Source organism: Sinohyriopsis cumingii, chromosome 15 (genome assembly GCF_028554795.1).
Source record: "Sinohyriopsis cumingii isolate HCF-2022 chromosome 15, ASM2855479v2, whole genome shotgun sequence".
NCBI classification, from domain to species: Eukaryota; Metazoa; Mollusca; class Bivalvia; order Unionida; family Unionidae; genus Sinohyriopsis; species Sinohyriopsis cumingii.
In genome coordinates this window covers 133,464,406-133,491,245 of record NC_142975.1, presented here as the reverse complement: position 1 = coordinate 133,491,245, position 26,840 = coordinate 133,464,406, and the positions used below count along the sequence as shown (strand labels likewise).

The 26,840-nt window shown below is 36.3% G+C and overlaps 1 protein-coding gene across 1 annotated transcript in view; it reads right to left on the bottom strand.

Annotated features, from left to right (window-relative positions):
• Window positions 1-26,840, bottom strand: part of LOC149782809 (SUMO-activating enzyme subunit 2-like) — a 104,052-nt gene that overhangs the window by 11,940 nt on the left and 65,272 nt on the right. Inside the window, exons 10-15 of the mRNA XM_089934325.1 lie at window positions 23,335-23,480; window positions 19,951-20,044; window positions 17,016-17,128; window positions 13,413-13,568; window positions 7,862-7,919; window positions 6,256-6,294 (exon numbers count right to left, since the gene is read on the bottom strand). Of these exons, the coding sequence (XP_089790451.1) occupies window positions 6,256-6,294; window positions 7,862-7,919; window positions 13,413-13,568; window positions 17,016-17,128; window positions 19,951-20,044; window positions 23,335-23,480 (606 nt within the window). The remainder of the gene's footprint in view (window positions 1-6,255; window positions 6,295-7,861; window positions 7,920-13,412; window positions 13,569-17,015; window positions 17,129-19,950; window positions 20,045-23,334; window positions 23,481-26,840) is intronic.

Sequence of the window (26,840 nt, the reverse complement as noted above, 5' to 3'; positions counted from 1 at the left end):
GGAACACTTGTGACTGTAGTAGTTTGAGAAGATTCAGTCTGGCTGTAATTTTCCTGGATAGGTCTGTTGCTAGATCGAGGAGATCAACTCATGACTTGTTCCATCTGAGAAGGACTTTCAGAATTATCTTGCAATTCTAACCACTTATTTTCCCTATTTTTTCAGTACAATGGTTGGGAGGAAAGGCAAATGCCCATTACCCCTCCCAACTGATTGACAGCACATCCATGGTCCATGCTTCAGGGTCCAGAACTGGTGAGACAAAGGTGGACAATTTGCAGTTACAAAAAGACTGATCATTGCAGAATCCAATGAAAAACCAACAGATGAAGGGACCATTCCATATGAATAGCATGGCCCTTTCTGGAGAGAATGTTGGCCAGACCATTGAGTCTTTCAGGAATGTGTCTGATTTGTACATTAATCTGAAGCTGGCAGCACCAACATGCCAAACCAGTACACACATGTTGAGCAGTTTGGTGTCCCCATGTCTGAAGAGGCAAGTCACCACTACAGAGTTGTCCAACATAATCAAGACTGACTTTACAAGTGCTTTCATTTTGAGGCAGTTCCCTTGGACCCCATATGCCATTGACCGTATCAAAGTCCAACAACATAACATCCCTTCCAGTCTGGGCTTCTCCAGAGAATTCCTGTTGTAAGCCAGTTGTGGTTGCATCACTGACACAGTAAACAATGACTGTACCTTATTTGTGATACTGACCTTTTGGTCAAGTGGACTGTAAAAAGGGCACCAATGAGCCAGCAAAGTCATTTGTAATAATGAAAGGAACAGGGTGATGACGAAATCCATAAAGGAGGACTCGAAATTGGTAAACTTTGTTGTGATAAGCAAAATATACAGACATGAAAGAAGGCATCTGTGAGATCAAGATGATGGCATATTCATCCCTTTGGCTGGAGAGTTGTATAGATCTTGCCAATTCTATCTAGAACCTTGGATGAATAATGAATTCATTGCAGTGACTAAGGTCTATGACAGACCTTAACTTACTGTGGGCTTTTTTGATAATGAACAGCTGTGAATAGAATCCCAGAGATTGTGGTTCTCGTAAAATCTTCCCCCCGTTTGTCAATAAGGCACTTTACCTCCCGCTGAAGAATATTATCCTTCTGTTGATATGTCAGCACATCCATTAAAAGCCCTTCCAAAATGACCTGGATCACCATTTCATTTTGTTGAAATAGGCTGATCCAACATGATCAGAATTGCAAGAGTCAGGTCAAAACCCCACCCACTCATAGACTATCTGCTTTGCCTACTGTCTGCTGGCATAATGCTGAGATCTGAATGGCACTTGGGACATAAAAGATCCATTCTGCTAAATTTTATCAAATGCTGTTGAGTTCAGAATGGTAGGTGTTGGAATGTGTCTTGTACCAGCACGATAAAAATGTCACCTGGCTCTAAAAGAGTAAAGTCTTAGCATTCCAAACAACACAGATATGTTTAGCCTGCCTATTGTTTGTTGACTAGGGAAGCAGTCAGAAGGATGGAGACTTCTTCACTGTTGAGGTTGACTTTATTATCATGTCTGGTGGTGGTATGGGGTGGAAAACACTGTTGGATCAGAGTATGTCTCTTGCTCAGGAATATCTTCATGTAAAGTCTCTTGTTCATGATCTGCTTCCATATATATATAATTCATGGCCAATATCTTGTGGGTAAACAGTGAATAAAGGGCAAGCGGGCTATGTTGACTGGGTATATATTCAACACAGTTACCAGCCATGCATAAAGCAGTCTGGATGGTGCCAGTATTGACCGTAGCATAGCAGGATGTACAGATCAATCATTATGGTCTTTGTGATTGCAGAGTGATGAAGCTAAAGGCCTGGTAAGATGGACGGATTTTTCAGTAATATCCTCTAACTGAAATGTGCAACATATCTATTGCCACAAGAACTAGATATCTGACCCCGGACTTGTCTCGTCTGAAAGGGGCTATAAGAATAATTTTGCAGTTCAGACCCCTCAACCTCTATCATTTATTGTACTCAAACCTTGGGTTAGTTGGCTTGCAACCCCTACCAAATGAATGAAAGTGTGTCCAGGCTTAACTTTTGGGACCAGAACTACATAGATAAAAGGTGAGCAGTTTATGATTCCATATTAAAAAAATCTTCACATGCCCCCTCCCCACGTGCAAATTTAATGAAAGACCGATTGATGGATGGACCATTTAATATGACCTGACCCAATGATGACAGAGTCAGCGTGGATGATGAGTCTGATTTGCACATTGATATTTAGTTGGGAGCACCAACTAAGAAATTAACAAACCAGAATGTACTGGTTAGGTCACTTGGTTCCCCCATTAGAGGAGGTAAGTCACCACTACTGAATTGTCTGATCAAGTGGACTAGAAAAGGGGGTCACTGAGCCAGCAATGTCATCTGTAAGGGGTTCATGAAAAGGTGGCCCAGTGGAATCAGATCTACTGCAATGCTGAATAACCTAAGAGTTGCCAAAAAAAACTCTGGCTGTAATCCAAAAAACTGCTGGAAACTGCCTCAATGAGCTGGATGATCTATACCACATGAACATCGGGAAGTCATACAGGATTACGATTGGTGAAAATTTCCATTCCCAGGTGGATAAAACATTGTGATTGATGGAGGTGAAATTTTTTCCCCCAAGTTATTAGGAAACCAAAATGACTCCAAAGGGATAGATCATTCCTCCCCTTGAAAAAAAACGAAACCTACCACATGTTTTTGAGGGATGTCCAAATATGCTGCTGTAACTGTGGATGAAGTTGACAGGAACAGGGTGATGATTGCAACCCATGGGCTGATGCTTAGACCAAATCAAAGAAATAAAAACTGGTAAATATTCCCTTGACATCAGGCATGAGTGTGTGATTTGGATTTTTAATGTAGCGTTAACAATTTTTCAGTCATATCTCTACAATGTCTGCAGTGTGGCAGTTTATAGTTATGTCTAGCACTGGGGCATCATGCCGCTGACATGTAGCATGATGTCTCACCCAGTCACAATATCCTGACACCAGATCGACCAGTCCTAATACTAACCTCTTAATGCAAAGCGCCAAGCGAGGCAACTGTTAGTACCATTTTTATACATCTTTGGTATGACTTGGCCGTGGATCGAACCGATGACCTCCCGCATCTGAGGTGGAAGCTCTAATCACTAGGCCACCGGAGCAGTCCATATTTCAGGCATGAAGTGGCTTAATCGATGTCAAACAATCTTGTCACACTATCAACAGCAATGAAAGCATTCACCATGGAATGGTGATGCTCAATTGATGACTGTTGCAATTCTAGCAGTTGACTGCCAGGCATGTTCTTGACTGAATTTTTTGGCAAGCATCAAGAAGCTAAATCCAACAGTGAAGACATAGCTAAAATATTATTGTCACTTGTGAGAAAATTTGCTAACAATTCCTGCCTCATGTTTAAAAAATGTCTTCTGATAGACTTCCTAATTCAAAGTACTTTGGATAATGTCACAAAGTGTTATATAACATTACTTCAGACCAATTTTGAAACATAGAAACAACCTGTCCAGGAATTAACCATTGCATTATGGTCGAATTCACAGTTACTTCAGAGAATCTTACTGAGGTGTGAAGCTGTTTGTTTTGCCATCAGCCATTGCTGTCACTGGTCGGCTTAGGATTAAAGGCTGTAAACCCAACATTATAATGTATCAGTGCTACTGTCATGTTGACAGCCACTAAGGCTGAGAGCTCTGCTTGAAAGGCATCCAAATATATCTTGAAGAAGCAAGATAAAAACAATTGCTGTTAATTGACTTTCTGAGAAAAAAGGGCCTTAGAACTGCTCAGATTGCAGATTTTGGTAGACAAATGGTCTGCAATTTCTTACATTTTGGATCTCTGTGAAAGATGGAAAGAGGAACACTCTTCCTATTTGTCTTCATTTTCTGAAGCCTCCACCTTTTAAGCTTGCATGGCCATTGGGGATGGTGAGCATTCTGAAGGCGGAAAATTTCTTCCATAGCAGCTTTAAAACTGAATTTAGTGCTCCTTAAAGTCTGAGTATGTTTGAGCTTCAGGCTTAACATTGGACTCAATGTAAGGGTCATCCTGGTCCAGCTTGGCTTAAATGTCCACATAGAACATGCCTGGCGGCATGGAAGAAGTATTCCCATCGTCCCTTAAATTGTCATGGTACTGCCCCAATTGGTATGCCATGAATAAATGACTCATCTGATCCATGGGGCCAATTTGCCATATCGATATGGATGGCTGGTTCACTGGTACAATGGTCAGTACAGGTATCAGTGGAGCAGACAGATACAGTACCAGCCATCCTGCAGGCATGGTGAAAAAGACGGATCAAGCAATAAGATCCCCATTGTGGTCCATATTCAATGACCTTATAGACCTGTTCTGTGGTATTAGTTGCTGATGTGACTCATTTACAGTCACTGGGTATGAGGTATGAATGATCTGATGGCTCAATAGACAGGTCAGCAGCCAAGATGGCATATTATGGTATTTCAGTACGATATAATGGATCATTAACATATGGTAAAAAAAAACGTGCCTGGACTTACAGGCCCGACATGCGGGGGGACTCGCACCCACTGGATTGCCTAAAAATGAGGGGAAACTCCCCCACTCAAAATGACCTAATGAGGTTAATAACTGATATATGGATAGAAAATGACCCAAATTTAATAACTGCACTGTTGCCTGTGGCACTAACAATGGCACAGAATATGGCAAAACTGCAGTGCCCTGCTCATCCATTTCTGCTGATGTAAAGGTGCCAGATGTTGTCATGTCTCATTTTTGGTGGGATGGATGGGTGGTTGCCCCAACAATGTCACACACTAAACTAGTAACTGATTCCATCTTTGGGTGTAAACTCTGAATGTGGTTTTAAATCATTCTCTTTTCAACGTGCTTTTCATGCTCTTCCACAGGACAATTGACCAACTATCCTAGGTTCCAGATGGTGTGCATTTTGTGTAGATAAGGTACATGTGTCCTCATGGCTGTTACATCTGTTACACTTGGGACATTCTGCTGTCACTGTCTGATAACAACTCCAACATGTTAATTATTTACAAAATCAGCACCTGTGACCAAGTGAGCATGAAAACATGCACCACAGTGTGCATCAATGATAGTGCTTAGGAACATATGGTCTGAATAATACAAGTCTGTGAATGTGACAAATTCAAATAAAAAGTGGTCCAAAGAGTATGACAAATTCAAATAAAAAGTGGTCCAAAGAGTATGACAAATACAAATAAAAAGTGGTCCAAAGAGTAAGACAAGTTCAAATAAAAAGTGGTCCAAAGAGTATGACAAATTCAAATAAAAAGTGGTCCAAAGAGTATGACAAATTCAAAATAAAAAGTGGTCCAAAGAGTATGACAAATTTAAAAAAAGTGGTCCAAAGAGTATGACAAATAAAAAAAAGTGGTCCAAAGAGTAAGACAAATTTTTAAAAAAAGTGGTCCAAAGAGTAGGACAAATTAAAAAAAAAAGTGGTTCAAAGAGTATGACAAATTCAAAAAAAAAGTGGCCCAAAGAGTATACCACCTGTAGTATAATCCTTATTATGCAATAAAAAAAAAACGATTCCAGGATGGATACTTGAAAACCAAGTAGACAATGAGGTTGAGAGTACGATGTTGCCTGTACTGCAGCAAAAGCTGAAAACTTGTGACACCTGGTGGTGGCAAGGAGAGGTAATGGGATGGAGTTACTGTCCCTTTTCTATATAATATAGACAGAAAAGATGATTTTCCTCTTTTTGAGGAGGGCTGGATTCAGGGGGGTAGCAAGATTATTTTCCCAACGTCAATGTGAACTGTCAATGTATCTGAAGGAGAAATACCCAGATTCTGAACTGCATTTTGATTCATGCACAAATGTGAATTAACCATGGTTACTGTCGAGGAAACAAACTGAAAATTCCCTTTTATGTCCATCATCATATCCACTGGTCTTGGCAAATACAATGTATTAAGTCAAGATAGCATATCTTACTTCTCTTCTGTACAACTTGAGTGCATAACAGGATTACATGTTTTCAGCCAAAACATACATGATGCTGAATGCAGAGTTATTTATTGTGCTTGATCACATTAGTTAAATACCCTCCCATCCATCTAACAACACACTAGGGCATCAATGCTGCATGAAATCTGATGGATACTGTCACATTCATAACCCTGTCCAACAATGATGTGCAGGCATGTTCATGTAAGAATATTAGAATATTTACCCTCTGTCTCTCCCTCTTCACTAGATATAAGTATAGTACCTGCAAAACAAAGAAACCAAAGAAATTTTCCAGTATGTAGACAGATCACAACTGAAATTTATCATGGTAAAGGTGTGTACTGCTTTCAGTTTACAAATACTGCAGCTTAAATTTCATAAAGAAAGAAAATTAATTACAATACAAATATGCCAAGTTGTACAGACATCATCCGTGAACAAAATACATAAATACACACAAACATATATTAAACTGACTTTTTGATTTTTATATGATACCGAATATTATTTATAAATAAAATTTGTTTATCCAAAATTAATTTATCTGATATTTTCAAGTGGCAGTGATTCATGTCAGACAATTGAGATAAGACTATGTTTCTGTAATGCTAGTCACTGAACATTTCAATAAAAAAAAAGAATAATCGTTATGAAGCACAAAGATATAATATGTGTGTGTGTCTGTGTGATACAACAATCAATTGGTTTGAATGTACAAACATGAGTACTGTGTATTGCACATTAAATGTCCATGTTCAATAGTCCTCTATGCAGGCACTAACAGGGCAAGGTTGACTCTGGAGATTACTGCGCTAAGGGTCTTCATGATCTAGATCTTTGATTAAGATATGCAGTCTTGAACAAAACTTTATATGTTTAAAAATTTGCTTCTTACTAGACTTACCATAATATGACCTTTGATCATTAACCTCAGAATATATAGGTTTGTTTGTTACTCTAAGTGCAAGTCATCCATGATGTTTGGAAAAGGAAATTACCCTAGAACAAAAGTTATTCTAAAAAAAACTTTTTCTCTGTGAAACAATGACCCTGACCTTTGACCTTCTGACCCCAAAAACCTTTAGGCCTCCTCCATACCATATTTACAAGCTCTCCACACACTTAGATCCAGGTACATGGTCTAAAAATAATACTTTTTGCAAAAAACATTTTCTTCTTTTGATAAGGACAACTGTTTACCTTTTGACCCCTAAAATCAAGGGTTTCTTTCTTACCTAAGATATCAGGCATCCATAAACTTTGACAAAGGAACATGGTTGAAAACTAAACTTTTTGCCTGGAAATCACTCCTTTTTCTCTCAGAATTTGACCCAACACCTTTCAACACCCAAATTGATAGGCTTCTTCCTTACCCTCATGTGCAAGCTAAGACCAAAGTTTGTGCAGAAACCATTCTGACCTTTAATCTTTTGACCACAAATGTGATAAGACTTCCTGCTCACCCCAAGTGAAAGCTATCCACTATGTTTGGTCCTGGTCTCTGATGCAGAATTAATGTTACTGTGTAGGAACTATTTTTATTTTTTCAGTCACCTGGTGTGAAATGTAAAACTAATGTTTTTCTACAGAAACCATTTGTATTCCCTTCATCACAGTGACCTTTTAACATAAGGCCTTGACAATCAATTGCTTCTTCCTTATCCCAAGTGCATGCCAACCACAAAGTTTGGTAACTTGAGGTGAATGAGTTTTTGATTATTAAATTGGTAACAGATGGACTGACAGACAAAACAAAAGCATATGCTCTGTTTTACAGAAGGCGAATAAAAAAAAACTATCTTCATTTTAAAAAAAAGCAAATTATTTACCCTTTCCATCATCTATTTCAACATCCGGAGCCACCATACCAAGGCCGCCTTTGATTATCTGTAATATTAAAAGATATGTTGTATGCAGGCAGACAGACAATCAAATTTTAATTCAGTCTGACATCAAGTATCTCTCTGTCCACTTTGATGGATCCAGATTATTGCTTCATAGTGTTATGAAGCAATAATCTGGATCCATCAAAGTGGACAGTCATTTACATATCATTGCCAAGAATGAGAATGTTGCAGCCAATATGTATTTTATTTTTCACAAGTTTGTGAACTTCGGCAATGTTTTCTTAAGTCGGATTTTACCGCATATATAAAATGCAAAGCATGATCGATTCAGTTATGGGAATAGTGTTAAAGTGTAATTCATTTTTATTAAATTTATATTTGAATTGTAGCTATTGCAACGATGTGTGAAAATATTAAAACAGGGGACATTTTGTGCTTGTGGAAATTCAAGTCTGGAATACCTGTCAACTTTTCAAAAGCAGACCTGCCAACATTGAAAAAATCAAAATCTGGAATTTGCCCCCAAATCACCATTAAAAATCAGGAGGCAGGGTAAAAAAAATCAGGAGGTACAAGAGTAAGGTGTATATATCATGGTAAAGATGTTTACTTTTGTTATTTCAGTCCATTGTATGTTGCAGATTTGCATTACATTTCTGCAAAAGTACATCATTTATTTGTCCCTGGGTGCCAGATTTGCTAACAAAAATAGCTTCCAGGATTGCTGACAGACTGGCTCTTTGGCTGGTTGTTTTTTCTCACCACTAAGAATGCTCTCTCAGCATTGCTGTTGCTGTGCGGTATTGAAAGTATTGATAGCATTACTCTTCCATGGGTGGGAAAAAACAGTTGGCCAGATCCATCCTTTTTTGTCATGGTTACAAACATGATAAGCTACAAACAGTGGTCAAGAAAAATAAGGACATTGTATATGTGCTAAAGACAAAAGAAATAAACGAGCAGCAGATTCTTTTAAGGCAAACTACACATGCAGGTACTATGATGTGAGAGCTTACAGTTCAGCAGAATCTGCCACTCAGTACATCCTAAAAGATAACGAAGTTGGTAAAGAAAATGTTCCCGGATTCGAAAATTGCACAAGGTATGTTGCTTAATTTTTCACCTCTCACACACACATCACACCCTTAAGAAATATACTATTCATTCATTAGGTCAACTTTCACCAGTGATATTGATATTAAACAATAGGCATCAGTCCAAGCCAGGATGATTACAGATATACAACTCATTGCAAAAATATTATGTTTTTGTTAAAGGCTTTAAAAAAGAAATAAGATTCTTTATGATGTGCAATTAAAGACTGTGGCAAGTTGGGTTGATTTTGTCACTCAAATGGATTTTTAAAATTAAAAAGGTTTCAAGCAAATTGATTATTTCAGATTTTCATAGATAAATAAACTTACTTTGGCTCCTATCCATTTAAATGAGTGTTGTTACAATAACATTGATTATTATTATAATTATTATTGTTGTTGTTGTTCAGGAATGAGATGCTGTAACAACAAAGCCACAGCAGTTAGAAAGGAAATGTCAACCTTTTGGATTAGTGACCTTATGCGCATGAAGAAATTCTTCAGAATTGCTTACTGATGGCAGTAATGATATGGGACAAGAAGTAGTTTTCACTTGTTTGAACACAGCAGTCAGAACTAGGGAGAGTCAACTTTGAACTATTGGCTCTTTCAGTGTGTTAATGTTCTGCTATTGGTGTGACTTCTAACATATTGTTTTTTGTTAATTTTGGTAAACCTTCCTGTAACATCATGGTTGATGGGGTAGTGTTTGCAGTGTAATTGGACATTTTTAGGCTAATATCAGCTTATGAATGCGCTAAATAAGTTTTAGCAAGAAATTAACTTTTTTGCACTTCATTCTATCATTTAGATATCACATTTGGTATTCTTGAACATGTTTCACAAATTCTGCATTTCTGTTAAAAAACAATTTCATTGTAACCCTTCATAGCTGTCATAGATGCAATACATTTTATAACTGAAATCTCCATAAATTCCATTCTCTCTTTCATCTAATCTCTTCTGTTTTTTCTGCACTTTCTAAAAGCAGATGTGCCTTTCTAGGTGAGGAGATCTTTAATCTTGTACACAAAGAGCTGTAAATCTGCGGAATTTCTTAGAATAATTGTATTGCATTTATATTGGACGATGCCGATATAATGACAGGTAAGAAAATATAGGAGCATCGTCTTTTGTCAAAACTGAGCAGACAGAAGTCTTCTTGTCTGCTTGCACCCTTCACCTAGTGCACATCGCAGCAAGAAAAGATTCTTCAAACTGTTGATGAGGGTTTGATCAACATTTTTAATTTCTTCAAAAAGAGTACACTTTGCCAGACACGTATAAAATAAGACCACTCCAGGAACTTTATGATCTTGAGCAACAAAAAATGCCCAAACATGGAAGAACCAGATAGCTTAGCATTGGAAGCTATGTATTTATTGATTACAACAACTTTATCATACTTTGGCAAATTTTTCTTGTTTTTTTCCCAAATATACTTTTACTAACATGTTCACAGTTTGTTGATTTATTGATCACATTCATCAAATCAGATATGTTAATAGTTATGAACATTCATTCCTTTTTTTAACTACTCTGGCAGCATACATGTAACATACACAGAAAAATAATCCTTAATGTTCTCAGTTCTCTCTGAAACAATTATTTTCATAAATATGTCTTTTTGTGCAATTTTTCTAATTAAATGCCATTTTTTCAGATGCATTGCAAGGCTGCATGCCAACTGTGATACTTTTGATGCTATGCAAGGCTGCATGCCAACTGTGATACTTTTGATGCACTGCAAGGCTGCATGCCAACTGTGATACTTTTGATGCACTGCAAGGCTGCATGCCAACTGTGATACTTTTGATGCACTGCAAGGCTGCATGCCAACTGTGATACTTTTGATGCATTGCAAGGCTGCATGCCAACTGTAATACTTTTTGATGCACTGCAAGGCTGCATGCCAACTGTGATACTTTTGATGCATTGCAAGGCTGCATGCCAACTGTGATACTTTTGATGCACTGCAAGGCTGCATGCCAACTGTAATACTTTTTGATGCATTGCAAGGCTGCATGCCAACTGTGATACTTTTGATGCACTGCAAGGCTGCATGCCAACTGTAATACTTTTTGATGCATTGCAAGGCTGCATGCCAACTGTGATACTTTTGATGCATTGCAAGGCTGCATGCCAACTGTGATACTTTTGATGCATTGCAAGGCTGCATGCCAACTGTGATACTTTTAATCATTTCTTCCCGGATGAGCAGGAGAAGACAAAGACTTGCTGTTTGACTGAGGAGGGCTACTCTGCATTTCCACTATTCACCAACAAACAAGGCCCCACTGTTTATTTCTAAACAACACGATCAAGGTGTTTGAAAAAGTCCTTCTGAAGTTCCAGGCAGAAGAACTTATGATCTATGACGTATGATTATCTCTGTACAGTCTCCTGAATGATCTATACAGTTGTTTCATGAAACCAGATGCTGTTATGAATTACACTTTTTTGGAAGTCTGTTTCAAGAATCAATTGAAGCAAAAGGATGATGGTGAAGTCTTCATAGGAGGTGAAGTGAAAAGATTCTCTGGCCAAAGCAGAAGGAAATCATCTGCGTCAGAACAGAATCAAAGAGACTTCATTTCTCAGTTTGAGCGTACTCTGAAGCCACATATTCCTATCTATAAGACTTACATTTTATCAGATGATTTCCATGTTTTACTACCACCTGGTGCAACAGTTGATGCTGTGACAGAGTAGTTTTGTTGTTACCAATTAACGGACATCGGTGTCCATTTGAAAACCAGAGCAGATAACACTTAGATGGCTCTTACTACTATAGAACCAGATCCCCAGGTCATTTGTCAGGTTATGCTGAACTTATTCACAGTGCCACACAGCAGTGCTGTTTGTGAGCATATTTTCAGCTGTGTGAGATAAAATTCTATAGACCAGTGATCGACGATGGTGAATGAGACTATTGTGGCTATATTGGTAATAAAATCCAAATGAGGCCACTACACGAAAGTGACAGACGACCAGTTTGACAGCATCATGACAGCATTCTATAGCCCCCTTAACTAGAGATTATCTCAGGCTTTCTAAATAACTTTTACTCTACAATGTATAGTATATGCAGCAGTTTCTGTAACAAATATTTTTATGTTCAAGTTTAATAGAAACTGGCTTTGCATTTTTGATTTTCATTGGAGGGTGGTACAATGTAGGTATGTGTTGTGTTTTCTTAACTCATGAAGAACAGTAAACACTTCTACTTTAGTAAACAGTGAGTAATATGAACATTATCTGGCATTTAAAAAAATATGAAAAATATTCCTGCTTTATACCAGCAAATAGCTACATTTTCCTTATTTTTCCTCATATTTTGTTAAAAGGTGTATTTAGAAGTGGTTGCAATTACGTTGTTGATTTTGAGAGAGCTTCATTATTTATAAAAAATGCTGCCATTAAAAACACTCAAAGCCTTCTGAACATAATGATGATGGGGCTGAAAACACTGACAGAAGAAATCTGGGGTTAACAGGTCTGTAAATATCTTCATTGATGTTCGTTAATAATTGAGTCCGACTTCCGTTAGTGAAAGCCTGTTTAGGTCTATATTCACTCAGAAAAATCATTTTTTCCATCTGATTATTTGTTCCGAGAAAGGTGCTTGTGCAATGCAAAATTCACATTTACATTTTGTTAAGTTACAATGGCTGTGGGATCTCCACAGGATCTCGTCAATGGAAAATGCTATTCACAGGACACTGGGGTAAGATTTGTTGCCACAAGTATGCTGTACTGGCCTGATTTCACAACCTATGCTTGTTTTGCTTCCTGTGGCATTATCAATTGGTAGCACACTGCAGAGTCATAATCCTGGTTACTTTTATAGGGTATCAGCACACATTTACTAGCAGTCTACATAAAGGTGCACAGGTACTGGTATTGTACATGGAGAATTTATATAATGAAATAGAATCTAAATCTGTGCCAAATGCAATTTCAAGTGTCCCTTAGCTAATAAGGAATAAAATATCTGACACCTGACACTAGCAGGATACATTTAAAACTAATTAGAGAAAGTGCACTTTGCAGCAATAAATTATGGTGAAGCCAACCTTGAACAAAACTGTACAATAAATCTCTATGCTAATCAAAATTGAAAAGAAATTTGTTTCTCTATTTCAAATTCTTAAATGGGCTCCATGACCTAGCCATATTATATCAACAATCCAACAGTACACAGAGATATCTCTACATACCAGTAAGTTTTTAACTCTGGGTTCTACAGAAAATAAAAAAGAATTGCATCTATTAAACAAATTGGAAGAAAAACAGAGCACTGTATACAGCACATTTTAAAGAAAATCTCTTAAATGTCTAGATTTAAGTGCTCACTTAAGGTAACATTAAAGGGAATTAGCACAAAGATACTGTATATTTTAACATGGATTTATGATGATCTGTCCTTAGATGATTACCTTTTCTTCTAATACTTTGACTGTAATTTTGTGAGTATTCAGAATAACTGTAACTTCTGGCTTGGGAGCACAAACATAGCATTTGGGATTTGGTTTGTCCAACTGACAGGGAACAAGGAGTTTCTTTCTGGAATTTGGTTGTCTGTTGAGAAACACCTAAAGATGAAAAAAAGAGTGACAGCTTACAGAAGACACAGATGCATGTTTCATATAATTTTTTCATAACTCAGTGTCAATCGTACCGCCATACATCTTAGTAAGAAAAACTTTAACATTAGCATGCCAACATTGCCACCAGAATGTGATACATATATCACCCCATTCTTTAGCAGGCAAGACAAAAAATATTATTTGAAAGGATAAGAATCTCGCATGGCAAAGACAAAACACCAGACTACAGCTAATGTGATAGAAGAGCAGGTTGACAAGTCTGTTTTAGAATGTAAAGAGTCGAAGATTGCACAGTTCAAGACACTCTATTTTGTGGTGAAGAATCATCTGCCATTAAACAATCAGAATGGCTTGACTGGGTTGCAGGTAAATATTTTTAGTGCAATATATTTCGATTTGCAGGTATGGTATTCTAAATATCATATTTCAAGCCAAAAATTCTCTAAGTTGTCTCCAAGAGAGTTTTCAATATGTCAAACACTTATTCAGATTTATCTCACATAATGAATATTGAGATACAGAAAATGATTGGTGACAGCAAATTTTTCCTTGGTCTCTAAAACGAAACAAATTTGGTAAGCTTTCCTGTTAAAATGATTCTGAAGATGGTTCACTAAAATAACTTATTATTTATATCACAAAAATAGATACATGGTAGTTAATAGAATTACATAAATTTTTTGGACTGTGAAGACTATATAACAATATAGTTTTACATAAATATGCTAATTTAATTTGTGTTTTAAGTTTTAGAAACAGAATGGTTGTCCTGCCTTACAGAAATCAATATTGTATACTGGTGTAGGCAAACAAGATGAAATGCTTAATTTCACAGATGAAAACATACAAGACTCCATTTCAGACATTTTAGAAGATGTCGGCCACAGTGATTTTGTTATCATCACCATCGATGAGACAACAGATATAACTATCCACATGGAGATGAATGGCTACTTTAAATGTTTTATAACAGGAACCTCTGAACCAGTCATTTATTGTGTAGCCATTCAGAATGGAAGAGTTGATACTATTGTGTGCAAAATTGAAAAGTTTTGTGCTAAGCTAGGTCTGGATATGATGAAGATTATATCTATGGCTAGAAATGGTGATTCTGTGATGACAGGCAGGAAAAATGGGGTCAGTGCTAAAATGAGGGAATTGTATAATCAGAGATTAGCACAGATTCATTGTGTGGCACATCATCTAGCTTTGTGTGCAGGTCAAGCTTGCAAAGATGTGGATTCATTCAAGAAGTATCACACCACCATGAGGAATGTGTACTGTTATTATCACAATTCAGCCATCCAGTACAATGAGTTGAGGGAAATGGAATCTGTACTAGCAGACTATATGGACATGAAACACATTTCCTTATAGGAACATGAAAACTTCAGGTGGCTTTCATTATAGAATGCTGTGAAAGCAATCTATGAAGTCTATCCATCTCTAGTTACCACACTAGAAAGCCAAGCAGCAGATAATTTTCCAAAGGCCAAGGGACTACTTCTGAAAGTAAGACCGTCTTCATTTCTGTTGTGTACAGCATTCTGATAGATGTGTTAAAGATTCTGAACAAGTTGTGTATTTCAGAAAGTAAAATTGGTAGACACTCAGGAGAATAGAATATTGTTTCGGAATGCTGCAAACAACTACATAAACAATCTTAAGGAGAACACTGAAAATATATTTGAGGAATCAACCATGGATAAGCCTCCAATAGCAAACTGAATCCTTAATCCTGGATATCTACCAACCTCGTCATCAGGTGTATCAACTCATGTGCATCAGGACCTGGATATTATCTGCGAATGGCTTGGGCCAAAAGGAGACCATGGCAGATTTGTCGAGACTGACAGAACGCAACAGGACTTTTTTCAGTTAAAGGCAGTGCTCAAGAACTTCCATGGAAGGCCACTGAAACATGACAGGAATTAGTCGACCAATACAGCGACATGTTTCCAGATTATTGTGTACTGACCAAGTATATCCTGATTGCTCCTTTTACAAATGTGACTTGTGAGCATGGCTTTTCTAGCCAGAATCGTTTGAAGACAAAGGGAAGGTCTAGTCTTGACAATGTGAAGTCGGCAACTCAACAGTAAATATGAAGAAGGTCCATCACTAGAAGAATTTGATGCAAAAAGTATCGTTGCCAAGTTTGCAAAAAAGTAAATATAGAAGGAAATAAATAAATGACAATCATGTGATGTCCATCCTTGATATTTGACCATCAACTATAACCATCATAGTTGTATGGGTATATTTTTGCATATAAAACAGTTTGAGCAGCTGATAACAGAATATGTTGAAAACCTGAAAATATGATAAAGTATAAAAGAATCCTTTGTCTGTTTCATATATCAAATATACACACAGTAACACATAGTTAGAAAGAGAAACACTTTTACACAAATCAGATTGTATGTTTGTTACACAAATACTGCACAAGTATTCAGCACGAGACAAGAAATCACAAACATCATTAGTTTCCACCAATAACAAGGAATCACAGATATGAGCTCATGACAGTCCCAAAAAACCAACTCCTGAGATGTCAGTTTTCACTCTTGAGATTTTCATCTTGATTCATGAGATTTTGGGGTCAAGGATCAACGGACTCTTCAGTTTTGAAATCTAATGAGAACCCTGGCAATTATTCATGAATTGATGTGCTACTGAACCTCAACCAACCAAACATCCTTGTGAAAAGTACATTGATAGAAATAAAAGTACTGAAGGTCTTTGCCTATTACAGATGTCAAATTTAGCAATATACACGTTTGACCCCAACAAGACTTGACTATTAGTATGTTGGCTCACTTCCTATTAGGCCCAAATTTGAGGTTTTTCCTCATTGTAATACTGTAGATTTATTTATTTTCCAGGGAATTAGTTTGGCACAAATGAATTTTGTCAATATTTAATTAATAGATTGGGTAAATTGTATTACTATTTCCTGGGAAATATCATTGTTACTTGGCAATTTAAACATAAAATTAAAGCTAACCAAGAAATCCACACAAACTGATATCATGCAAATTATAAATACAAATGATAATGAATTCATAGCACTCCTGTCCCATGTGATATAAAATATATGAAAAATACTCAAACAATAATGTGTTCATAGTTCTCTTGCTTCATGTAATATAAAACATATGACAAAACACAAACAATAAATTCATAGTGCTCCTGTCTCATGTAATAATAAAATATATGGCAAAACACAAACAATAATGAAGACATAGTATTCCCATCTCTTGTAATGTAACATATATCACAACACAGAAATAATAATTAATTAATAACTTATGTCTCGTGTGATATAAAATGAAAGAAAAAACACAAACAATAAAGAATTCATAGTACTCCTGTCTTATGTGATATAAAGTGGATGACAAAACAAGATTACTGTTTTACACCCATACTTACTGCTTTACACCTGTCAAATTCCCCTCGGAGAACCTTCAGTCCTTCCATCACTATCAGACCAGCTATGATTGCATTAGTTGTGGCAATAGCTGGGATAATATTTCCTGCCATAGCTATGCAAGATGAAAAAAGAAAATTTCATTACAAGCATGAACAAAAATTACAGTTACACTGATTTCAATGTATCCTGGCTGTCTTTTGCAGTACAGGCATTAAAATATGCCACTTATCTTGCATCACTTTGAAAAAAAGTGACGACTTTATTTTCAACTTAAGTTATATACTTAGCTATATGTATGTCCTTTGTACATTCCAAGCTGCTGATCAATGGTGTAAAATCCATATCAAAAGAGAAAAATAAGCATTTTTCTTTCTAAACCATGCTAATTGCAGCAAAAACCTGTCAAAGCAAACATTTCCAAATAAAAGATACATGTTTCCTTATTTAACTTAAATATATTTTTTTAATAATGGATACTAGTCCATATAGGACAACATTTTGTGGACCATAGGGTGTTCTTTTATTAACAGATTTCCCTGTAATTTTAATCTAACTACTTACAAGTGTTGTCCTGTGTAAAAAATAATCACAAATACTTGATTTGGAATAGGATTTAAAATTTAAAATTACTGTATATGCACACATATAAGTTGGATCAAACAACATAGTACCAGATCTGCCATTGCATAATGCACCAGATCTTGGTCTATGTTGTCTGTACTTGGATCTGATTTGTAAAAGGGTAATAAAGAGTAGTGTGGTACCAGAAACCTGTAGTGTTGGAGAACGTAGGGACATTCAGTTGATATTACATGGGTGTTCACACAATATAAATCTAATAAAGTCAGTTCAATATTATACAGAAATGTAAGTTAGTTCGTGCCAGTGTCATAATAAACAAGAGGACTGGTGAACAATTTGTGCACAAAAATGTACTGCTACCCCCCACATGCCTTGCTTTAATGATGATGAATCTACATTCACATGTTCTCAGTCAATCTTATCGTTCACCACTCTGGTGACCTAAGTGGTTAAAGCGTCTACCTTACATGCAGGAGGTCGCAGATTAAACCCCAGCCAAGTCATACAAAAGACTTCTAAAAATGGTACTAGCAGCTGCCTCGCTTAGTGTTCAGCATCATGATGCTACATGTCCGACACATGATTCCCCAGTGCTAGACAACACCATAAACTGCCTCACTGCAGACATCATAGTGATCTGACAGAATATTTTTTAAAAGCTATGTTAAAAATCCAAATCAAACATACACACTATCTTATGGTTCATACCTTGCATGTATGCCAATAGCTGTCATTCAGACCACCAGAGTGATTTATGATACAAGAATTGAGTAATAAGTTCAAGTGCAAGGAACTATTTTTATTTTTAACTTCTTTCTGTCAAACCTACAGCCAATCCAATTGTAGAAATAGCCATGGTTGTCTGAATAGATTGCTGTTTCTTTTTTACAAAGAAATTTCTGGCAAAAAGAATGCATGTTTCTTTGGCAAATTATTAAGCTGACATACACCCTATTTTAATGACTGCTAAAAAAAATTAGTGTACTTTTGACTAATTCATGTTAGTTTTTCAAGCACATTGGAGCATCCATTTTGTTCTGCTGTGTGCTTAGATCATGTACAATTTTCACATGTACAATATCCAGAAGAAATGTCAGCCACAGTTCATGAAAGTAGCAGAGATGTACGCCAACATTCTCTCCATTGTGCATGTTGCAAATGCAAACAGCTTGACCATACACATCACTCTCTCAAAAGCACTAGTAAGCACATTCAGAGCAAATAGGGCACTCTACATATATTATGAACTTCTGAGTGGCAGGTGTAAAGTGAAGTTCTTTACTCTATAGCCCATGTTACATGCATTTTTCATATACCAAAATAATGGAATTAAAAGTTCTTTGAACAATACCTAAGATACATAACATCTTTAAATAAAAGGTATAACCAGTGACGAAAGCTGTGGAAATGATTTTTCCTTAAAAATCTAACCCAATGCAAAATACAAAATTGGAGAGTGCCACCGAAGTGATTTGCCAATTTGAGCATCTTCAGATACTGACCCTAATGTCATGGCACTACATATAAAACTGTGAGACTGAATGCCCTAATGAGTGTGTGACATAATTTAACAAAAATTGCAGAAGCAAAGTGATTGGTCTCAGACTATTTTATTTACCAAATTGTATAGCAATCCATTGACTAATGAGAAACTAGTTGTATGAATGAGTGCTGGATGGTCAGAGAGACAGATGGATATAAGGATTACTCTATACAGGAAGGGTATACAAATTTCATAAAATGAATTTCACATCAAATGAAGACAAGGCAAACATAAACATGAATGTGGTTTCAAAGAAGTGTGTGGATACTGTGATTCAGTATGGTTTTAGGGTTTTTGTCAGGTTTATAATGGCACTTATTGCCTATATCATCCAAGAAAATGGGAGGCATGCATGGGTGCTGTCCTTTTACATATCTGTATCGTCACTGAGTCTTGCTGAGCAAAGAACTGATGCTATTAAATACATTTCAAAACTTGCAATTGAAATAAGCACTCATCTATTTATCACATGATAAATAATATTGATCTTGTTGATAAAAACCACAAAAAATGTCTTGAAGTGAATCTGGAATGCATCAGTCGTTATGCCTTTGTCTTATTTGATACCACGATGTAATTTCTGACTTCTTTAGGCATTATATTATGTATTCTCAGAGAAATGTCTGGTGGATTTATTTGCCTAAATAAAACTCTAATCATGCAAAGAAAAGGTTCACATTGTGCAAGGACATTGTAATATAATGTTGTTATGTGTTAGTTCAGACTGTGATATTGTTACACTGTTATGAACTGCTACACTAAAAGAATTAAGCATAATGTTATTTTTGCAATCTTGTTTATATACTCACATTTTACATCAAATCTTGTTGTGGAAGGAATGCCAAAAATGTGTGCTCTAATGTTTGCTGTAGATGTTACAAAATCCATCGCTGGATCATTATCCTGAAAATGTAAATTCTCATAAAAAATAATGAGGAAATTTAACTGGGAAGATTCAACTTGTTTTCTGTTTACCTCGTATGATATACAACAGCACATCCTGCTCATTTTGTACTATACTGATCGAAAAAGTTGTGTACAATTTTCATGAAGACAAACATATCCAAGATCAAGAATTTATTATTTCAGTGAACCATACCTATGTTGTTGGTCCCTAAAATCCTGAGAAGCAATAGCGGGAATGAGACCACTGAATAAAGTCTCAGAAATCTAGGGGTGCAGCGCTTAAAAATCTTTTTGCTGTGCTCTACCAAAAAGCTTTAAGAATCCAAAGCTACATCTCCCTGAAGGGGATGGTGCAAGAAGTCTCCAAATTATGCCTCAGTTCAACCCCCACCAGGGGTATTACTGTATTGCTGTGCTTGATCCTGTGATGGTGCTTCCCTACCCTCCTATAGTTGGGAGGGGGATGCACTTTGAACCAGCAAGCTTATTGCCCTTTACAATAGAAGATGGACCAACTTGTCTAAGAAGGGTACTTTTCTTCCCTTTCTTTCTCCAGGAGAGCACACATGATCCTCTGAGAAATATATTATTTCAATCCTGAAAGATGCTGTCTCTTCCTGTTTTTGTTAGCGGAAACACAGTAAATTCAAGCTAAGTTCTGCACAATTTGAGATTTAATTGATCCAGAAGGAGAAGAACGTGCTTCCTTCATCTTCTTACATGAGCACCTACTTTCTGCAAAGTCCAAATATTTTTCAGCCACAGACAACAAATAGGTCATCCTTCCTGTTATGTATATTTTGTGCATGATATACAAGTTGAGTGAGTGTCCCATGGGACTTTCTTATGCTCACACTTACCAACCATTTGATATACCTGCAAATAAAATTATCAAAACAAGAAACTTTAGCGCTGATAAAAATAACAGATGCATTTTAATGTGGGTTGCATAAGCCTAGCTGTTACTCTTTACTACTGATTAGTACTAAAAAAAACAAGAATGTCAGAGTTTATTCATTTTATTCTGTTTACGAATTATAAACAAAAAGATCATTGCTGATTTATAGTAATATCATAACCCATTACTGAAACCTCCGGGTTGCTTGGGATCTCTCCTAAAAACCAATGATTTCATGTTGTGACTATGTTATTGCCTTAATTACTTTAATCAATAATACTGGGATGACTATTGTGTAAATTATGAATGGGTAATTTTTGGAGAACCCTTAATAATGATTACATATTCCTACTACAATCTCCAACATTTTAACAAACAATGAGCGAGGGTAGGTGGCTTGTTGTGCAATAGCACACAAATAAATAAAACAATCAATGTTTTCTTATCAGATCGTAATATTCTGATTGATAATTTCATTACAAAGAATTATGCCAGGAGTTTAGTATGGTAGGCAGTGGAATGTGTTGCCTGCCTGCATGATGAGAACGTGGCTGGTACCTTGTTTTCTGAAAAGGTTCTAGCATTCCCTGGGTCACGGATACATTTGGACAGCCAATCATTAATCTCCTTCATCTGCCTGACAAGGGAAGCAGATGGAAAAGAAACTATTCCTCATTGTCAATGTCAACAGATGCTTTGACAATAAAGTCAGGTATGGTGGTAGTGGGTGGAGGGCATTCTAAAGCAAGCAGCAACTGGTATCTCTTTACAACTGCAGCCTTAAAACTAAACCATGTTCTCTCATATCAGATATAGGTTGTTACTTTAGTAATGTGCTAGCTTTTGGATTTATTTGGATTAAGACTGATTCATAAAGGGGGTATACCTATGTATAAATCAATATTAATGCAAATAAATCCAAAAATTTTAAAGGATGGCACAAAGTTCAAAACAAAAAGACTTGGATTTAATGGGAGGGTTATTCCATATAATGCTGTTGTAGAGAAGTGAAGCATGAAAATTGGCAACATGAGTGGTGGCAAGGGTATGTAATGGGCAAGAGTTACTGCCCTTTGAATGTAAAATATATATATATGTGCACACACGTACACACACACACACACACACACACACACACAAACACAAAGATGGATTTTTGTCATTTAGCAGGGCTGGATTTGGGAGTAGCAGGCTTTTATTCCTAATATTAATGTTAGTGGGAAATGCATTTTAAGGAGAAATTGAAATATACACAGCCAAACATGGTAAAATCGATTTTGGGTGGTTGACAACAACAAATTGTCTTTCAAAGCAGTTAAAAGTTTCTCATACTTAACATTTTCAATAACTTGTCTAGGAACTATGAGTCTTTGTGATGTTCACAAGATCATATACACTACATTTTCTATCATTTGTTATCCATTTGGTTTGTTCTGACAACTTTAAGATTGTCCATGTTTAGTTTCTTCTGGGTAACAATAATATCTAGGAGTGAAGGGCTGCATCATCTGAAATCAATACTCAAAGTTATCTTTGAAGATTAGAAAAAGAGGAGGATATACAACTGAGCCTTGAAGGAATCCTGACTGAACAGTGTACGACTAAAAGCAAAGTGCCAATAAATACCAGATGAACTTTGTTGGATTTGGTATGAAGCTAACCATTTTACAAATAGGTGGCTGAACTTCTTAACATTTTAACTTTTGCAGAAGAATGTTAAGGGATACCAGATGAAGCAATAAAATCCCCATTAAACAGTCTTCATCTGTTTCTTAAACCCTACACTATTCATTGTACTGATCCAACATTATTAGTGTGTATGTGTGATTTTGAGTTTTAATGTAGCTTTAACAATTTTCCAGTCATATCACTATGATGTCTGCAGTGTTTCAGTCTACAGTGATCCCAAGATTATTTAATACAAAGGTTAATACCTCTATCTGAACCAACTCCATCCCACACTAGCATCCATCCCTCTCTCAGCATGAATTTGCTTTATCCTGTAATAGCATCCCTTCAGCCATTTCTTATCCTACAATGCCTCCCTCTTCTGGCCTAAAACCATCTTATCTCAGTAAAAAATCATCTCCATATTTAAAATCAAATCATCCCACATCAACATCCCTCTCACTCCTTGATCTTATCTCAGTAAGGAATCCCTTCCTCTCCATATTTTAAAATCAAATCATCCCACATCAACATCCCTCTCACTCCCTGATCTTATCTCAGTAAGGAATCCCTTCCTCTCCATATTTTAAAATCAAATCATCCCACATCAACATCCCTCTCACTCCTTGATCTTATCTCAGTAAGGAATCCCTTCCTCTCCATATTTTAAAATCAAATCATCCCACATCAACATCCCTCTCACTCCCTGATCTGAACCCACCTTATCCCATATCAGCATTCCTCCCTCTCCCTGTCTGCCGAGCTCATCTTTAAGACTTGAGAGAGATTTGGTGAATACATCAGCACACTCCTGTATTGACCACAACCTCTGATCACATATAGCAGCAGGATGAGTAAATTTTGGTACTGAAAACAGAGAAAGAGCTCATGAGTCACTCAATTACTGTGAATTTATTTTACTACTTTCAAACTTTACCGGATTAAAAAAACTGTTTATACTGCTTTAAATCTTTATCACATAACAGCAAACACTTACGATTTTTTTAATTTCTGACAGGGCTCAACAGATCAAGTAGTAATGGATTATAATTAATGCAAATGTTTACATCATACATTTTTACAGTGAGGTTAGACTTGTACACCAAGTAACAAGAATTCCGTAAAATGCTACGTTTTGCCTGTTCCACCAGAACTTATTCTAAACACCCAAAACAAAGTTACTGAAGTGTGAAAAGTTGGTTATTGTGTCCTACTTTTGGCAAGTGTGAATACTGTCCTCCAAGATAAATATACCCATCAAGCTTCATGACAGTACATACAACAGTGTAAAAAAAGTACTGAACTAAAAGCAAAACCTACCACTCATGCCAATGTGACCAACAACACCACTGGAAACATGATACTTATATCTGGCCTATTTTTCAAAGGAATGAGAACAAGAATTCCCAGAATGCTACGTCTTGCATGTTCTCATGTAGCATAATCCAATACTCCTACAAAATCACTAGAGCATGAAAAATTAGCTCACTGTGACCTACACATCAAGTTTCATGACCATGCATACAAAACTTTATAGTACTGGAGAAACTGAGCTAAATACAAAAATTTAATTTGTGATTAGTACCATCCAAGATGAATAATCCCATTAAGTCTCATTTCTTAACATACAACAGTGTCAGAAGAACTGAACTAAAATCTGACATTTAACACTGGCAACAATGCTTTTAAAGTGTGTGAATGTGTGTGTGTGTGCTAAAGTTGATTTTTTAACATAGCTTTAGCATTTTTTCAGTCATATTGCTATAATGTCTGCAGTGTGGCAGTTTATAGTGATGTCTAGCACCGGGGCATAATGCCACAGACATGTAGCATCATGTCCCACCCAGTCACATTATCCTGATACCAGGCCGACCAGTCCTAACACTAACCTCTTAATGCTGAGTGCCAAGTGAGGCAGCTGCTAGTAAAATTTTTATGAATCTTTGGTATGACTTGGCTGGGGTTCGAATCTGCAACCTCCTGCATCTGAGGCGGACGTTCTTACCACTTAGGCCACCGAAGCGGTCCAACATTGTTGGAAAAGTAAACCCTACATTTTGCACTGGCGAGACAAAAATTACCAGCATCCAAACATTTTTCATTACACAGTACATATTCTGATATGCAGATGTAATTTGTATATTGACTAAACTCCAAGTGCTAGATAATACAATATGAATGCAAGGCAACATTCATGGCCAAAGAAAATCCCAAAAAGGAAAACTGGTGGTAGCATATCCTAGGTAACATGCTTCTTTAAGTCTGGGAGAAGTTTTCTCAATGACTTTTCAAGGACTTTCAATGGTTTGTATGGAATATTATGTCTTAGGAAAATGGAACCTTTCCTATATCTTACTATGTTAATTATCTGTATTATTTGTCATTTGATCCACCCAATTTCATCCCAATTTATTATTTATTACTTTTGGAAAATGAATCTGGAAGAAACTAAAATTGTTAATCTAAAAACTGATATATTTTATACAGTTCTAACATTCTGTTTGCTCACAGATAATTTCAGTGAGTTTATGGCATAATTCAAGAAGGGTTTTTTGGGACAAATTCAAGAACCTTTCAAGGATAACAACAACTCATTTTAAAAGAACACAAATTAAAGGATTGTCCACGACTGTACAAAACAAGGCTACTGCAGAATGATCTTGTTGTTGTTGTTCTAGGGTTTAACGCCATTTAAAGCTACTGGCAAGCTTTCCCACGCACCCACGCTAGCCGAGCCTTGGACTCGAACCCACGCAGACAGAGGTGAGCTGGCAGTGATCCGGAACGGTGAACGCTTTAGACCACTTGGCCACTCGGGGCCCCCCAGAATGATCTAAGATGAGGTGAAATCATTAAAATCTGTGGGTATCAGTATTTGCCTTTTTGCAAAAACAAAATGACATTTAGAGTCAGTAAAGTAAAATGATCTTTATCCAGATTCACAGGGAGATAATAATTTTTATCCATAATACTGCTCATTATGATTATCAATTTTAATCTCTGGGTATTCCAATTTTCGGGCAACATCATAAGAGTCTGATCAAAAGCATATTTTGTCATTGAAAAAAAATACCTGGTACTCTACTGCAATTAAATTCATGGATTAAGGAACAGGTTTTGTTTTCATTAAATGATTGTTTCTTGAGCTTTTAATTTTAAGTATGTATTGAAAAAAATTCCAGGAAATTGGTACCAAATTAAAATAGTGAATTAACAGTACATAAAATCTAAAACTCTTTCATAATTCTCTAAGGACAATTTAAATATTAGGCATGTGTAATTTCTACCACGAAGAGCAAGTCTGCTACCTCCCATATCCAGAGCAACTAATTTGACGAACATTTGTCTTTTCCGTCTCTCTCTCTCTCTCTCTCTCTCTCTATATATATATATATATATACACACAGTGGAGCCTCATTAATCCAGACACAGTCGTTCCCAGTGAATATGTCCGGAATAACGAGTTTTCCAGATAATTGAATCATGCACATTTTTTATTTTATGATACCATCACACCATATATATGTACATGCATATGCTAGCTTTAAATGTAATGTACTGTATATTCAATAATGGTTGAAATAAATTAATGAATACATCTATTAATCTGTGTTTATTTCACATTATTATAACATGTGCTTGTACGTACATATACAGTAAATAGAAGTTTAGACAATTAACACATCGAACACATCACACTATGTTCATGTACATGTATGTACTGTACATATATTTATTATGTCAATTTCCTGAAGAAGTCTGTAACCTTTGTTTGCCTGGATTCTTTGAAGCCCTATACTGTCCACAGCTTAAAAATGTCAACTGTATTTGCAAAGCAAACAATAAACTATGATTGTTACATACAATTGGTAAACAACAAAAAGGCTTAATGACACTTTTAATTTATTTACCATATGTTATGTCAAAAAGCGTGGACGATTTGATCCCAGTGTGTTTATTTAATTATTAACACCCCCCGTCAGCGACTAGCTAAAACAGACATTGTTTATACAATCGCTGGTTACAATATGGTCACGCTACTTAGTTATTGATAGTGGCCATAGATTCTCAAGGGCTTCACTACTGTGTTTTATGTATTATTCTTCTGATTGTACTTTCACATACGATTTTTCGAATTTTCTTATTTTTGGACAGATTTATTTCCGGATTATCGAGACAAGTTTTAATGTAATTTTACACTTTGGTCCCCGATTTTGATTTCTGGAT